The sequence below is a fragment of the Zeus faber genome (genome assembly GCF_960531495.2).
Source record: "Zeus faber genome assembly, chromosome: 17".
NCBI lineage: Eukaryota > Metazoa > Chordata > Actinopteri > Zeiformes > Zeidae > Zeus > Zeus faber.
In genome coordinates, this window is record NC_137204.1 from 31,508,234 (window position 1) to 31,524,975 (window position 16,742).

Consider the following 16,742-nt stretch of genomic DNA (forward strand, 5'->3'; position numbering starts at 1 on the left):
GTGAGGGAGAGGGATGGAGGGGGAGGGAGGGTTGGAGAGAGTGATAGGAAGGGATAGAGCGAAAACAATCACTGTTAAGGTCCTGCTATCTACCAAGCACCTGACTGAGTCGAGGTGAGAGTGAGTCCAGGTGTGAATGAGTCTAGGGGTGAGTCTAGATGTGAGTCCAGGTGTGAGTGAGTCAAGGTGTGAGTTAATCTGGGTGTAAGTCCAGGTGTGAGTGAGTCCGGATGTAAGTGAGTCCAGGTGTGAGTGAGTCCAGGTGTGGGAGTCGGAGCCGGAGCGTTCGTCCTATCCAAGTCCAGGTGTGAGTGAGTCCGGATGTGATTGAGTCCAGGGGTGAGTGAGTCTGGATGTGAGTGAGTCAAGGTGTGAGTGAGTCTGAATGTGAGTGAGTCCAGGTGTGAGTGAGGCTGGATGTGAGTGAATCCAAGTGTGAGTGAGTCCAAGTGTGAGTGAGTCTGGATGTGAGTGAGTCCAGGTGTGAATGAGTCCAGATGTGAATGAGTACAGGTGTGAGTGAGTCCAGATGTGAGTCCAGGTGTGAGTGAGTCAAGGAGTGAGTCAAGGAGTGAGTCAAGGAGTGAGTCCAGGTGTGAGTGAGTCAAGGAGTGAGTCCAGATGTGAGTGAGTCCGGGTGTGAGTAAGTCTGGGTGTGAGTGAGTCTGAATGTGAGTGAGTCCAGGTGTGAGTGAGTCCAGGTGTGAGTGAGTACAGGTGAGAGTGAGGCTGGATGTGAGTGAATCCAAGTGTGAGTGAGTCTGGATGTGAGTTAGTCCAGGTGTGAGTGAGTCCAGATGTGAATGAGTCCAGGTGTGAGTGAGTCCAGATGTGAATAAGTACAGGTATGAGTGAGTCTAGATGTGAGTCCAGGTGTGAGTGAGTCAAGGAGTGAGTCAAGGTGTGAGTCCAGGTGTGAGTGAGTCAAGGTGTGAGTCCAGGTGTGAGTGAGTCCAGATGTGAGTGAGTCCGGGTGTGAGTAAGTCTGGGTGTGAGTGAATCTGAATGTGAGTGAGTCAAGGTGTGAGTGAGTCTGAATGTGAGTGAGTCCAGGTGTGAGTGAGTCCAGGTGTAAGTTAGTCCAGGTGTGAGTGAGTCCAGATGTGAGTGAGTCCGGGTGTGAGTAAGTCTGGGTGTGAGTGAATCTGAATGTGAGTGAGTCAAGGTGTGAGTGAGTCCAGGTGTGAGTGAGTACAGGTGAGTTAGGCTGGATGTGAGTGAATCCAAGTGTGAGTGAGTCCAGGTGTGAGTGAGTCTGGATGTGAGTTAGTCCAGGTGTGAGTGAGTCCAGATGTGAATGAGTCCAGGTGTGAGTGAGTGAGTCCAGATAAGAATAAGTACAGGTGTGAGTGAGTCTGGATGTGAGTCCAGGTGTGAGTGAGTCAAGGAGTGAGTCAAGGTGTGAGTCCAGGTGTGAGTGAGTCAAGGTGTGAGTCCAGGTGTGAGTGAGTCCAGATGTGAGTGAGTCCGGGTGTGAGTAAGTCTGGGTGTGAGTGAATCTGAATGTGAGTGAGTCAAGGTGTGAGTGAGTCTGACTGTGAGTGAGTCCAGGTGTGAGTGAGTCCAGGTGTGAGTGAGGCTGGATGTGAGTGAATCCAAGTGTGAGTAAGTCCAGGTGTGAGTGAGTCTGGATGTGAGTTAGTCCAGGTGTGAGTGAGTCCAGATGTGAATGAGTCCAGGTGTGAGTGAGTCCAGATGTGAGTCAGTCCATGTGTGAGCCCAGGTGTGAGTGAGTCCAGATGTGAGTCAGTCCATGTGTGAGCCCAGGTGTAATGAGTCCTGGTGCGAGGCCAGATGTGAGTCCAGGTTTGAGTGAGTCCAGGTGTGAATCCAGGTGTGAGTGAGTCTGTGTGTAAGTCCAGGTGGGAGTCCAGTTGTGAGTGAGTCCAGGTGTGAATGAGGCCTGGTGTGAGTGAGTCCAGCTGTGTGTCCGAGTGTGACTGAGCCAAGGTGTGAGAACAGATGTGAGTCCATGTGTGAGTACGGGTGTGAGTGAGTCCAGGTGTGAGTCACGGTGTGAGTGAGTCTGGGTGTGAATGAGTAAAGGTGTGAGTCCAGGGGGGAGTCCAGATGTGAGAGAGTCTGGGTGTAAGTCCAGGTTGGAGTTCAGGTGTGAGGGAGTCCAGTTGTGAGTGAGTCTGGGTGTAATCCAGATGTGAGTCCAGGTGTGGGTGATTCCGAATGTGAGTGAGTCCCAGTGTGAGCGAGTCAAGATGTGAGTCCAGGTGTGAGTGAGTCTGGGTGTAAGTCCAGGTGGGAGTCCAGGTGTGAGTGAGTTCAGGTGTGAATGAGTCTGGGTGTGAGCCCAGGTGTGAGTGCAGGTGACAGTGAGTCCAGGTGTGAGTGAGTCCAGATGTGAGTCAGTCCATGTGTGAGCCCAGGTGTAATGAGTCCTGGTGCGAGGCCAGATGTGAGTCCAGGTTTGAGTGAGTCCAGGTGTGAATCCAGGTGTGAGTGAGTCTGTGTGTAAGTCCAGGTGGGAGTCCAGGTGTGAGTGAGTCAGGGTGTGAATGAGGCCTGGTGTGAGTGAGTCCAGCTGTGTGTCCGAGTGTGACTGAGCCAAGGTGTTAGAACAGGTGTGAGTCCATGTGTGAGTACGGGTGTGAGTGAGTCCAGGTGTGAGTCACGGTGTGAGTGAGTCTGGGTGTGAATGAGTAAAGGTGTGAGTCCAGGGGGGAGTCCAGATGTGAGAGAGTCTGGGTGTAAGTCCAGGTTGGAGTTCAGGTGTGAGGGAGTCCAGTTGTGAGTGAGTCTGGGTGTAATCCAGATGTGAGTCCAGGTGTGGGTGATTCCGAATGTGAGTGAGTCCCAGTGTGAGCGAGTCAAGATGTGAGTCCAGGTGTGAGTGAGTCTGGGTGTAAGTCCAGGTGGGAGTCCAGGTGTGAGTGAGTTCAGGTGTGAATGAGTCTGGGTGTGAGCCCAGGTGTGAGTGCAGGTGACAGTGAGTCCAGGTGTGAGTGAGCCCAGGTGTGAGTCCAGGTGTTAGTGAGTCAAGATGTGAGTGAGTACAGATGTAAGTGACTCCAGGTGTGAGTGAGTCCAGGTGTGAGTGGGTAAAGGTGTGAGTCCAGGTCTGAGTGAGTCCAGATGTGAATCAGTCTGGGTGTGAGTGAGTCCAGGTGTGAGTGAGTCCGGATGTGAGTCCAGGTGGGAGTCCAGGTGTGACTGAGTCCAGGTGTGAGTGAGACCAGGTATGAGTGAGCCAAGGTGTGAGTCCAGGTGTGAGTGAGCAAGTGAGTCCAGGTGTGAGTCCTTGCGTGTCATTCGAATCAAAGTGAAATCGATACTTTTGATTTGTTTTCTATTTGATTCAATTGGGCTTCACACTGCCTGGGTCCAGTACGCCTGAGCCCGCTGGGATATGGGGCCTGTTGCTTTAACAAATTGCATTGTGGGTAGTGTGGGAGCCCCTTCTGAAAGTCAGAAGCTGTCTGTCTGCTTCCTGCAGTCCACTTCCTGTAATCCACAGTTTCCTACCTCAGGACTCTGGACTGTGTCTGTCTCTGTAGAACGAAATCACTCAGTGTAGAAGTTTCCACTTCTACAGGGAATGGTAGCTCAGGAGGTAGAGCTGGTCGTCTAGCAATCTAAAGGTTGCTGGTTTGATCCCAGGCTCCTCCTGCTAGCATGCTGTAGTGTCCTTGAGCAAGACACTTAACCCCTAATTGCTCCTGATGGCTGCGTCCGTCGGTGTTTGAATAATTGTAAGTCGCTTTGGATAAAAGCGTCTGCCAAATGCAATGTAATGTAATTCCACTGCGAGCCAGTGGCGTTGGACGGGGCAAGGCTGGAAATGTAAATAAGTGCCAGTAATGCATAGGGTTCACTTCCTGCAATTGGGTCGAATCAGGTTCAGATTGTGTTCTCACTGTAAATGAACCACACTAGGATTCACTTGGAACCTGTCCTAGGCCACATCCCCAGACAGTCTGGGACTGGTTGTTTTGTTCCCCACCTGAGTGTGATTACTGCATTTACCCCTGCTTTAAGACCCACGCCCAGGGGGTCAGTGCATTAGGGGGTCAGCGCACCAGGGTTCCATTCAAACGGACTAAACATGGCAGCTAAGATAAGAAGCCAGAGAAGAACTTGGACTTGGATCATCTGGACCTGAGCCACGCCCCTTGAGCACTGATGCTCATTAAGTAGAGACTCACTGCAAACTTGGATAAGACGAACGCTCCGGCTCCGACTCCCACGCCGATCACAGAACAGAAGCTGAGAAAAGAGGAAACAAATAAAAAGTCTTCTCCTACCTTATCTTGCCATACCATATGCTGCCTAATCTTACCTTGTCCTACCTTATCTTATCCTGCCTTATCCTATCTTATCTTACCCTACACTGGGAGCTGCTTAGAGAAGGCTGTCCCAGCTGGAGGCCTATTGACTGGGAGCCACCTGGCAGCCAGTTCCCAGCCGATTGCAACGCGGTCCCCAGCCGGCTGGGAGGCAAAAGGCCAAAGACTAGAACCTATAAATCCACACACTTGGCCACTTCAAAATGAAGGAAAACAGCTGTTTACATACTTGCCATTTTTATGTAAAATCTCTCTTTGAAATGTAGGCGTGTTTTTGAGAAGTAAGCGCCATTCCGTGGTGACACCGCAACTTAATGAATGGAAGTGTTTACAGTTGAAACTAAAAACACCCTGTCATGACACATCAGAAGGAGGGGGGAATCCCAGCCAGCTAGGCGCCGCCTGGCAACCGATTGGAAACTGGCTGCCAGCCGACAGGCCTCTAGTTGGGACAGCCTTTTTTAAGTGCCTCCCACTGAAATTTCTCTGACCTTACATTATTCTACCATATCATATCCTACCCTACCTTATCCTACCTTATCTTGCCCTACCTTATCTTACCTTATCTAACTTATATTACTTTATCTTACCTTACCTTATCATATTTTATCCAATTTACTTTCTTACCTTATCTTACCTTACTTACCTAACTTATCTTATCTTAATACTGTGCACTCACTTGAAGAAGGTCAACACAGCTGGGATCATCTCAGCGATGGTCTCCATGCAGGGAAACTGAAAGCTTTAAGGTGAAAGGCATTAAAGTGGTGTGGCTTTATGGTGAAACAGTGTTTAGATGGAACGGTGTTAATGTGGAAGAGCGTTAAGGTGGAATAGAGCTAAAGTGGAATGGTATTAAGGTTGTGCGAAGTTAAGAGATAAGAAACTTTATTGTCATTGTACTGATGTGCAAGACATCAACGCAACCAAATTACGATGGCATTCCCTGGTATTAAAACGATATTAAAACAATTAAAAATGTCAAATTAAGAGCAGTACTCAACTAGCAGCGTTCAATTAAGAAGCAACACAGATACGAGGAGGTAATATTGCACGGTAGAGAGTTCAGCAGTGGGGGATGGGGGTGGGAGGTGGTATACGTATACACCGATCAGCCACAACATTAAAACCACCACTTATAACCACTAATATTGTGTAGCCCCTCCTTGTGTCCCCAAACCAGCTCTGACCCATGGAGGCATGGACTCCATACAATCTCTGTAGGTGTCCTGTTGAATCTGGCACCAAGACGGTAGCAGCAGATCCTTTAAGTCCTGGAAGTTGTGAGGTGGGGCCCCATGGATCGGGCTTGTTCTTCCAGTACATTCCACAGATGCTCCATCCGAGCTACATGTGAGGAATTTGGAGGCCAAGTCAAAACCTCAAAGTCTTTGTCATGTTCCGCAAACCATTCCTGAAAAATTCAGTGTGGCATGCGCATTATCTTGCTGGAAGAGACCACTACCATCAGGGAATACCTTTGCCATGAAGGGGTGTACTGGGTCTGCAATAATGTTTAGTTAGGTGGTAAGTGTCAAAGTAACATTCACATGAATGCCAGGACCCAAGGTTTCTCAGCAATACATTGCCCAGAGCATCACACTCCTTCAGCTGGCTTGCCTTTTCCCATAGGGCATCCTGGTGCCATCTCTTCTCCAGGTCAGCGAAGTGCATGCACCCAGTAATCCACGTCATGTAAAAGAAAACGTGATTCATCGGACCAGGCCTACTTCTTCCAGCTTCTGTGCCATGGTCCAATTCTGATGCAATGTGCCCATTGTAGGCACTTTTGGCGGTGTGCAGGTGTCAGCATGGGCACTCTGACCGGTCTGCAGCTACACAGCCCCATACACAGCAAGCTGTGATGCACTGTGTGTTCTGACACCTTTCAATTGTAGCCAGCATCAACTTTTTCAGCAATTTGTGCTACAGGAGCTCTTCTGTCAGATCGTATCAGACAGGCTAGACTTCGCTCCCCACACGCATCAATGAGCCGGTATACCGGTTGTCCTGAATTTGACACCTTTGGTAGGTGCAAACCACTGCATACCGGGAACACCCCACAAGACGCTCTGACCCAGTCGTCTTGCCATCACAATTTGGCCCTTGTCAAATTGGCTCAGAGCCACGGTCAGGCCATGTTAAAAAATTTGACATATTTTGGGAAGAAGCTGTTTTTCTATCTTGTGATGCGTGCATGTATTGTCCTGTATCGCCTGCCAGAGGGGAGTAGTTTGAAGAGGCGGTGAGCAGGGTGGGCTGGATGAAGTCTTCCACTGCCAGCAGCTGTGTCCCAATGATTTTTTGGGCCGGCTTGACGACCTTCTGTAGAGCTTTCTGGTCCTTCCTGGTGCATCTGACATATCACACTGTGATGCAATACGTCAGGATACTCTCTACTGTGCACTAGTAAAAGTTCACCAGAAGGCTCTGCGGCAGGCTGGCTTGCTTCCTGAGAAAGTAGAGGGATTGTTGTACCTTCCCGATGACAGTGGATGTGTGTATGGTCCAGGAGTCCTCAGTGATGTGCGCCCCCAGGAATTTAAAACTGGAAACTCTCTCCACAGCCTCACCGTCAATGAACAGTGGGCTGGGATCTGCTCTCCTTGTCTTCCACCACAATCTTTTTAGTCTTGGCAGCCTGGCAGGACACCAGGCTGTCAGGTTTCGCACCTTGTCTCTGTACGCTGACTCATCGTTGTTGAGATCAGGCCCATGCCTGTCGTGTCATCTGCAAACTTGATGATGATGGTGTCTGTTGCATTGACAGGTAGACAGTCATGGGTGAAGAGGGCTCAGCACACAACCCATTGGATTAGCAGTGTTCAGGGTAAGGGTGGAGGATGTATGTTTTCCTAACCTGACAGTCGAGTGGCGGTTGGTAAAAAAATCCAGAGTCCAGTCACAAATGGCTGTGTTCAGGCCCAGGCTGTGCAGTTTGGACACTACTCTGTTTGGAATGACAGGCCGTACTGAAGTCCAAAAAGAGCATCCTGACATACGTGTTCGGTCTTCCCAGGTGATCCAGGGTAGTATAGAGGCCGGGGTGGGCATGATGGTTGCAGATTTGTCAGGCATGTCAGGACAACAGTGTAGGTCAAGGAGAGATTAAAAATGTTAGCTAAGACCTCTGCTAACTGGTCAGCGAAAGCCCGGAGCACGCACCCTGGGAAACCATCAGGTCCAGCTGCTTTCCTTACATTGATGCTGAGTAGTGCCCTTCTGACCTCATTAGTTTCCATGGTCCATGGTGATCTAGTGGCAGTATCCATTTCTCTATGTTGTTAACTCTGTCAAAGTGGGCAAAGAACATGTTATGGTCCTTGACCATTAAGAGGTTTTGGCTTACAGTCAGACTATCCTTCATTCTGACAGCCTGCACGCCTTGACACATGCATCAGGGGTCAATGTTGTTGATCCAGAGTTTGTAGTTGTTTTTTTTGCTGAGGTAATGCTTTGTTTAAGATAAGCTCTTGCTTGACTATAGGCTGCAGTGTCACTGGCTCTGTAAGCTGCATCTCTCAGCTTTAAAAGATTCCTGACCTTTTTTGTTCATCCAGGGTTTCTGGTTAGGGAACACCCACACTTCTGGGTCTTTAGCTTAGCTTGTAGCCCCGCTCACATCTCCTACTCCTGCTTCAAATCTTTCCACAGCTGGCGGTATCTTCTTTCTGGGATAGTATCCCAAACTTATCCTGGTGATCTGACAAAACCTGCTGCTACCTGCTTGCCGTCGAATGCGACGTGATTGCATGTAGTGCCGATTCTGAGGTCATGGCGGATGTAGACTAACTATACCTTAATTTTAAAGTCCAAAACAAGGCATAAAGGGGGAATGTTTTTTTTATGTGGAATGGGTTTAACACAGAACGGTGTTAAGGTGAAACAGTCTTAACGTGGAACAGGCATTAAGGTGGAATGGGGTTAAGGTGGAAGGGATTTAAAGTGGAATAACATTAAGGGTTAGGGTTGACATCTCAACACTATTCTACCTTCACAGCGTTCCACCCTAAAACCGTTCCACCTTTAGGTTTAGGGTTAGGGGATTCCATAACACCGTTCAACATTTTCACACGTGCACGCACACACACACCCTGCAGGGAAGGCACTAGCTCCATGCTCTTGACCCGGAGCATCAATGTGAACCAGCGTGAAGTTCTTCACAATCTCCTGCATCTCCTCAAACTTAAAGAGAGGAGAGAAACAACTCTTACCTGATGGAGAGAGAGAGGGGGGGGGGCACTTTAGTTATCTGGCAACACATCCACTGAACTTCATTTAATCAATCCATGGACTAATATAGACCAGTAATACAAATATTAATACCAATAGTCATAGTAATACTAGTACTAATAGTAATAGTAATAGTAATACTAATACTCATAATAATACTAATAGTAATAAAAAAAAAATAAATTTAAATTCACTGTTATTTAGTTCTCGGGGATACATTGAGGGGTGAACTGAGATCACATTAGGTGGGAAAGAAATAGCACACATAACAAAATAAAAAACTAAACTAAGTCAAGAAGACAAGAAGAGAACAAACATCGACATTCGTTAAAAACATTCCCAGTTAAAACAATTACATTCTAAAACAATGAGATTTGTAAGAATATTTCGAAATATCTCAATGGTATCAAGGAACCAATATTTAAAGTGCATCACAGTGTAATCTAGTGTAATCCAGTCTGGAGAGCAGGTCTGATAAAGCTCCTACATTGAGGTGTAAGTCAAGGTGGTGAAGACATGTCAACTGGTAGTTTTTTTAGGAGCGTTTTGTAAAAGAAGATATACCAGTGTTGATCTTTTCTCACAGAGAGAGAGCCAACAAACGTTTTCATAGGGAGTGCAATGATTTGTACTTTAGGCATCACCAGTAATAAATCTAAGAGTGGAGTGATGAATAGCATCATAGGTCTTAAGTGTGGTAACAGAAGCATGTCTCTACAGAATATTACATCACCATGATCCAAGACAGAAAGTAATACAGTTTTAACAACTTTTTTCTACTAAACATGGCAGCTTCTATTTCTAGAAAGGAAGCCATGTTTCGGCCGCTTCCCTTTTCAACCAGTTCATCATTATGAATTTAAAAAGTGAGTCGTCATCAATCCAGATGCCTAAATACTGTGCGGGACTATTTCAATAGCTGTACAGAGTAAAGTGCTAATATGAAGTTTTCTATAATTCATTTCCTTAGCTCTTGTGAATAGCAAATATATTTTTTGTCAGCATTTAACACAAGTTTGAGATCGAAAGTGACTCTTGCAGAAAATTAAAAGAAATTTGCAGATTGTCAATAGCCAATATTATTGTGTCAGCCCAACAATATAAGACAGGGACATCCATGTACAGATGGACACTACTGGTATTCAAAGACCGGGCAATATCATTGGTATAAATTGTGAAAAGGACCGGTCCTAAGATCTAACCTTACGGACACCTTTTGGTATGGATAAAAATGCAGATTGAACATTAATGTTGTAACACACTGCTGTCCATCAGAGAGGTGGTTTTGGCACCATCTATAAGCATTTGGGTCTTAGCCAAGAGCAGGGAATGATCAACTGTATCAAAGGCTTTTGATAAGTTGAGCAGCACGATGCTTATTTTTATCCACCAAAGTTAAAATATCAGTTTTATTTTTTACATTTCACACTTTGGGAATTATACTTGATGAAATGGATGAATTAAAAATGTGTTTTTTATTCTGAAATCATCAAGGCAGAGACCTGAAGAAAGAAAGGCTCCAGAATGTCTTCTCCAGTTGCTTTGTTGGAGTCAATGATCCAGTAACTACATAAGGAGTGAGAAGCTGGAGGGAATTTAAGACTTAGAGTATGTACAAAGACATTAATTTCTGGATTACTCATAGATTTAACTGATCCCATTTTCAAAAAGGTGACCAGCTGCAGCTAATTTTTTGTTAAATTCTGTGCATATTTTCTTGTGATCAGATATTACACACTGACCAGAGTTAAAATGTGTGGGAAATTGCATATTTATTCTTGGTTGAATTCACTACCTTCCCGAATTTGGCTGGATTTGAATAACAACTAAAAATGGTATTTAAATAATAATCAGATTGGGCTTTCCTCACTGACGATGTCAATTTATTTCTGAAATGCCTATAAGCAAATGAATGGGAAGTGTCTCCAGGTGTTCTAGCTAGGACCCAAACCTTATTCTTTAATTTGAACAAGAAAGATAGTTCGGAGGTGAACCAAGCACTGGACCTATTTTTAGTTCTTTACTTTTTAAACAGGGCAGGGTTAGTGTTAGGGTTAGGGGGTTAGACCACTGAGTTGAAGGTGCTTATAAAATGATCCAGTGCTAGATCAACGTCCATGATTCCTAATGTATTTGAAAAGCCACTCTGAAAAAAATAATGTAAGAAGGCTTGCTCATTGAAATTTAAAAAATTTCTCTTGACAACGACTCGCGGTTAAATCTTCTTGAGTCGCCTATCCCTAATCCAGGCTATGGGGCAGTGGTCAGTTATTCAGGTCAAATACACCAGAATCAACAATTGTATCACTCCTATTGGATAGGATAAGATCAATTAATGTTGACTTCGAAGTAATTTTTACATGAGGCTTAGTAAGTAGGGTTAGTAATCAGTTGGGTTAGGTTGAGATGACCACACACCTCTCTGCAATAGTCAGAGATTGATCAAGCAATTGAGTCACCCGAGAGTATTATCTCCAAATTATTATATTGAGAGAATAGATCTGCCAATTTTGCGTCAGATTCAGCAGAGGGAGGTCTATAAATCCCAATCAGAACAACTGAATTATTTTGCCCCAAGTTGACCTTAAGACCAAGAAATTCAAAACCTTTCTTTAAATTGACTTCATTAAGAACTGTGCCAAAAGATATGATTTAATACCACCCCAACTCCTCTTGCATTTCTGTCTATTCTAAACAAATGATATCCATTTAAAGAAACCTCAGGATCCAGGATATGTTTCTTTAGCCAAGTTTTGGTCAACACCAGTATATCAGGATACTTCGAGAAACCAGAATCTTGAAATGATCAATTTTTTTTTATATTTAAGCTTCTAATGTTCATATGAATTAGACCTAAACCTTTTCTATTTTTAAAAGTATGTGGATTAAAAAAGGAGGCTGGGTTAAACTCAGATGTATGCAATAAGGGGCAAGTGGTCTGGGATTGTAGAGGAACCCTAATTAGATGTAAAGTAGCTAAAGCACGCTTTGAACATTGTACATAAGGTCTAGCAATGGACCTTACAGGAATGGTTGTATAGTTAGTAGTGGAAGGCATACCAGTAGCGTTCAGTAGAGCTGAGTGGGCTGCAGGGGTAGAGGATGGAGGAGGTGACGGAATAGTGTATGCATTTGTGTGACTCACTGACCATCAGGTGGTGAATGCATTGCAGCAATACTTATTCTAATAGTAATACTAATAAAAAATATAAATAAAATAAAAATAGCAATATAAATACTCTCTGGCGGACCAAGGGGACAGCATTGTTCCCTTTCCCATCATTATCATCCTATAGGCAGAGACTCCCACAGGTAGGGTTTAAGGGAGGGAGACAGCGTCTTTCTTGTCGTGGTGCGCCAACATGGAGTTTTTATTGGATTGAGGAACAAAAGGCTCACTGGCAAGAAGTATAAATAATAATAATGATGATGATGATTTCTGGTGCAGGAGTATTGGCGTTCCGCTCTCCTGGTTGGCTGAAAAACCCGTTTGTCAATCCCCTTTGCGAGACAGACAAACATTAGAAATCTCCCTGCCTCGAGTCGGACTAATCAGTGCTGCGCGGGCACTGATTGGTCCAACTTGAGGAAAAGTGTCGTCTGCAGCCGGTGGTTGACCATGCCCCTTGGTCTGCCACAAACTCACAGTTATATTAGTACTAATAGTAATATTAATCCTAATAGTAATACTAATAGTAATACTAATAGTAATTCTAATCGTTATTGTTACACAGCTCTGTGGGATATCTCTAAACGCCTGCAGAGTGATCAACAAGTGGTTAACCAGCCAGTTAGTTAGTAGTTAACTAGCTGATTATCTAGCTGCAATACTGACTGTCCAGGCCAACGTCGTGGAAGGTGAGGATCGCCGGGCGGCGGGTGTTGGCTGTTCCATGGAGGGTGACGTGCAACACCCCGTGGGGGGTCTCAATACTGTGTTCCTGGAGGGGGGAGGGGTTATGCCAAGTTAAAGATTCTGTATAAAGTACATATATTTGTATATACTGTATATTCATGTGTATATATGTATATATATATTTATGATTATGTGTGTAAATATATACTTATTAGGGATCCTGTTATTGCTCGGATGTTTTTATTTTTAATCTTGGCGCTTTTCGGGCTTATGTGTGTAAATATATACTTATTAGGGATCCTGTTATTGCTCGGATGTTTTTATTTTTAATCTTGGCGCTTTTCGGGCTAAAAGAATCTGAAACACGACAATAGCAGTACATAGAACCAGGACTTTTCAGAAGTCTTGAGGTTCCAGTTTGATCAATAACCATCTCAATTTGGAGCGGAAATTAGTAAAAAACGGTTGCAATTTTTTAACGAAAGTAAAATCATTTAAAAAATTAAAATAATTAGTTTCATGAGAGGGGAACTTTGTGACATTTGTCCTCATCCCAAGTCATATAAGTCCAATCTTTGTCTCTCTGAACTCATTGGCATCCAGCCACCTGCCACACCGAGACAGACAACTTGAGCCGATTACATCACCATGATCCAAGACAGAAAGTAATACAGTTTTAACAACTTTTTTCTACTAAACATGGGAAAGCAGCTTCTATTTCTAGAAAGGAAGCCATGTTTCGGCCGTTTCCCTTTTCAACCAGTTCATCAATATGAATTTTAATGAAACTCGGAAAAATGTAACATGTTCTGCGTTTTACAAAACCCCGGAAACTAAAAACGGTCACAAAAGGCGTCTTCACACCGCAGGAATTTCTAAAAGACCTTTGGAGGAAGCATCCCCTTCTTTTTTGTCAACACTACCAATGACCGAAATTGTTGAAACACCGTCCTTGAGGGACATTTAAACTAAACTATATAAGAGGAACATTCAGTGATGCTGGTGATTGCTTGAACACGAGCATGAAAAATACATGAAATACTTTGTGTTTTTTTTATCTCAACGTATTTTCAAAATCTAGTTTGATTTATAAATCGTTTTTTCTTTAGGCTGCTCCCATTAGGGGTCGCCACAGCGGATCATCTGCTTCCAGTACCTTCGGTTCTGCGAATCTTCCTCCCTTACAACAAACGCCTGCATGTCCTCCCTCACCACATCCATAAACCTTCTCTTTGGCCTTCCTCTTTTCCTCTTGCCTGGCAGCTCCATCCTCAGCATCCTTCTCCCAATGTAACTCATCTCTCCTACACGTGTCCAAACCATCTCAATCTGGCCTTTCACTTTTCCATCAAACTGTCCAACCTGAGCTGTCCCTCTCATGTACTCATTCTTAAGCCTGTCCATCCTTGTCACTCCCAATGGAAATCTCAACATCCTCAACTCTGTCACTTCTAGTTCAGCCAGTTTACGTACTCCTCTGCCACCCCCGACTTCCTCATATAATACCACACATCCTCTCTCGGCACCCTATCATAGGCTTTCTCTCAATCCACAAAGACGCAGTGCAACTCCCTCTGGCCTTCCCTGTACTTTTCCATCAGCATTCTTAAAGCAAATATTGAATCTGTAGTACTCTTTCTTGGCATGAAACCATACTGCTGCTCGCTGATCCCCACCTCTCCTCTGAACCTAGCCTCCACTAACCTTTCCCACAGCTGGAGCAGCAGCATATGCACTGACCACATTCATTATCACTCCATCAATTTCCAGCTTCATGCTCATGCTCATCACTCTGTCCGACACTCTTGTCACCTACAAAACACTCTTGACATATTCTTCCTTCAAGACTATCCCTACCCCATTTTTCCTGCCAACCACGCCATGGAAGAACAGTTTGTACCCGGCTCTGACACTCCTGGCCTTACTGCCCTTCCACCTGGTCTCTTGTACACATAGTACATCTACCTTCTTTCTCTCCATCATGTCAGCCAGCTTTCTCTCTTTACCCTTCATAGTGCCAACGTTCAAAGTTCCTACTCTCAACTCTACTCTGCTACCCTTCTTCCTCTCCTGTTGTCTCCTGACACACCTTCCCCCCTTCTTCTTCTTCGGGCCGACAGTAGCACAATTTCCACTAGCACCAGCGACGGTAATTGCTAATCCGGGCCACGACCGATCCGGTATGGAAATCAGATTTGTTGTCCGCATGTTTGATTTGTCATGGTTTTTACGCCGGACGGCCTTCCTGACGCAGCCCTCTCTATTCATCCGGGTTTGGGGCTGGCACTGATGATACACTGGCTTCTGCACCCCAGTGGCTCGATTCTAGTTTGATTTATAACTAGCAGAAAAATGTTAAACCATTGAGTTAAATATTCCTCTTAGATTACATGGGGAAATGCACCTCACTTACTGAGACGCTAAATAATGCTGAATAATGCCGATCAATGGTTTCCTTTTAGCGACCGTCCAGGTGAAGACAATGTGAAACCGTTTTGACAGAATTCAACCTTTAAATCGTACCACTTTTACAGACATGGAGCCATTGTTGTGAAACTGCGTAAAAGAAGAAGAAACGTGTCACGCACCTACGTCACTTCCTTAAACAGACGGTTAAAGCGCAGCACGAGGGTGTTTCTGTCTCACTTGTCTGTGAAAACTTTCTTCTCCGTATCGTTATGGATTACACAAAGTGGGAGGCGGGAGCTCTGAATCATATCTCGGACCTTAATCTGACCAGTGCGATAGATCTAAGTCAGTGTAAGGAGCTAGTTCTGGACTAAATTTTCCGCGATGACAGTCAGTACTCCGACAGCGACACAGAGATTGACAGTCCTGCTGAATATGATATTACTCCGGACTTGGAGAACATTTCAAACAGCGGATTTCAACCATAATGTGACGATGAAACTGAATATTTTCAAGAACCACCGGAGGAGACCGACGATACACCCGCTGTTGTTACAACGGAAGAAGTTGATGGCATGATGAAGTCCATTGGTGACAGTTTTCAGATTTCAGGTTTTCTGGGAGTCATATTATTGATAGACTCTACATTTTGTAGTGTTGTCCGTACTTTTAAACTCCAAAATAATTCAACTTTTATAAAACATGTATATTCTTACTGTTAAAAGCTTTTTTTAAAACAAAATTTGTTGTGTGTTGTTGACGCTGTTCATGAATGGCCCATTCAGCATTATGTTAATTAGCCATGAGGCTTTGTTTGTCCACCAACCCCATTTACATTCTGGGAGCTAGCTGAATGAAGCCAAGTCTCGGCGAAACTTTGAAGGTGATTTTCTCAGAATCACAGTTTGCCACACCCTTGTCATTAACAAGTGATAGCTTTGAAAATATTTCCTTGAGTTGCACAAGTGACACCTTGTTTGGAAGCTCTGATTCTCCACTTTCAAATGATGAGAAAAAAACAACATTACAAAAGCCGCATAATGTCTGTCTAAAGTCTGCGGTGGGTCACAATTTATTTCAAAAACATGAAATGTAAAGGTACTTAAAGGCTGATCACAGCATTACGGAAACTCAACTGGACCCCGTAAATTGCTGCCTGCACCAATATTATGTATTTATGTTTAGATGTATATACACACTTTATGTGGATATATATTTGTAGGTTTCCATGTTTATGTGTATTTCTATCCAGGTCTCACCTCGCCCTGGTCCAACAGCATCCTTGTGGCCACTTCCATGTCCTGGAAAGAACATTTAGAAGAAATTAAAAGGTTAATTTGAAAACAGTATTACTATAAGTTATAATAATACTATAAGTTATTCTAATAATATTTGTATTATTTATACAATTAGTAATAATAATACTATTTCCAATAATAATACTATTAGTATTATTAATACTATTACTAATAAGTTCAAGTTCAAGTTCAAGTTCAAGAGATTATTTGTCACATACATATACCAATACTAGAAAAGAAAGAGTCTTTATTTGTCACACAACACATGCTTGCACACACACACACATGCACATGCTTTGGATGGTGGCTGGTGAAATGGTTCCTCTGCATTTAACCCATCCTGGCTTGTCCTCCTGGGCAGCATACGTGGACGCGCCCGGGGACCAGGTGATAAGTGTCCATCGCTGGTCAGACGATGATGTGTGCATGTTTTTGAGGGGGGTCCTTACTGACATGAGGTGGAGGAAACCCCATGTGAGCACGGGGAGAACATGCAAACTCCACACAGAAAGGCTCCTATTCGGGGGATAACCCGCCGGAGCACGGTGCCAACAGCGCCCCAGGCGGGAATCGAACCCAGGACCTTCTTGCTGTGAGGCAGCAGTGCAATGCACTGCACCACCGTGCCACAATTATTGTTTTATTACT

General features: G+C 44.5%; 1 protein-coding gene across 1 annotated transcript in view; it reads right to left on the reverse strand.

Moving 5' to 3' along the window:
* Positions 1-16,742, reverse strand: part of ndrg2 (NDRG family member 2) — a gene marked incomplete at its 3' end in the record, with an annotated part of 53,764 nt that overhangs the window by 21,941 nt on the left and 15,081 nt on the right. The window contains exons 3-7 of the mRNA XM_080017423.1: positions 16,056-16,097; positions 12,367-12,472; positions 8,392-8,512; positions 4,978-5,040; positions 4,158-4,218 (exon numbers count right to left, since the gene is read on the reverse strand). Of these exons, the coding sequence (XP_079873549.1) occupies positions 4,158-4,218; positions 4,978-5,040; positions 8,392-8,512; positions 12,367-12,472; positions 16,056-16,097 (393 nt within the window). The remainder of the gene's footprint in view (positions 1-4,157; positions 4,219-4,977; positions 5,041-8,391; positions 8,513-12,366; positions 12,473-16,055; positions 16,098-16,742) is intronic.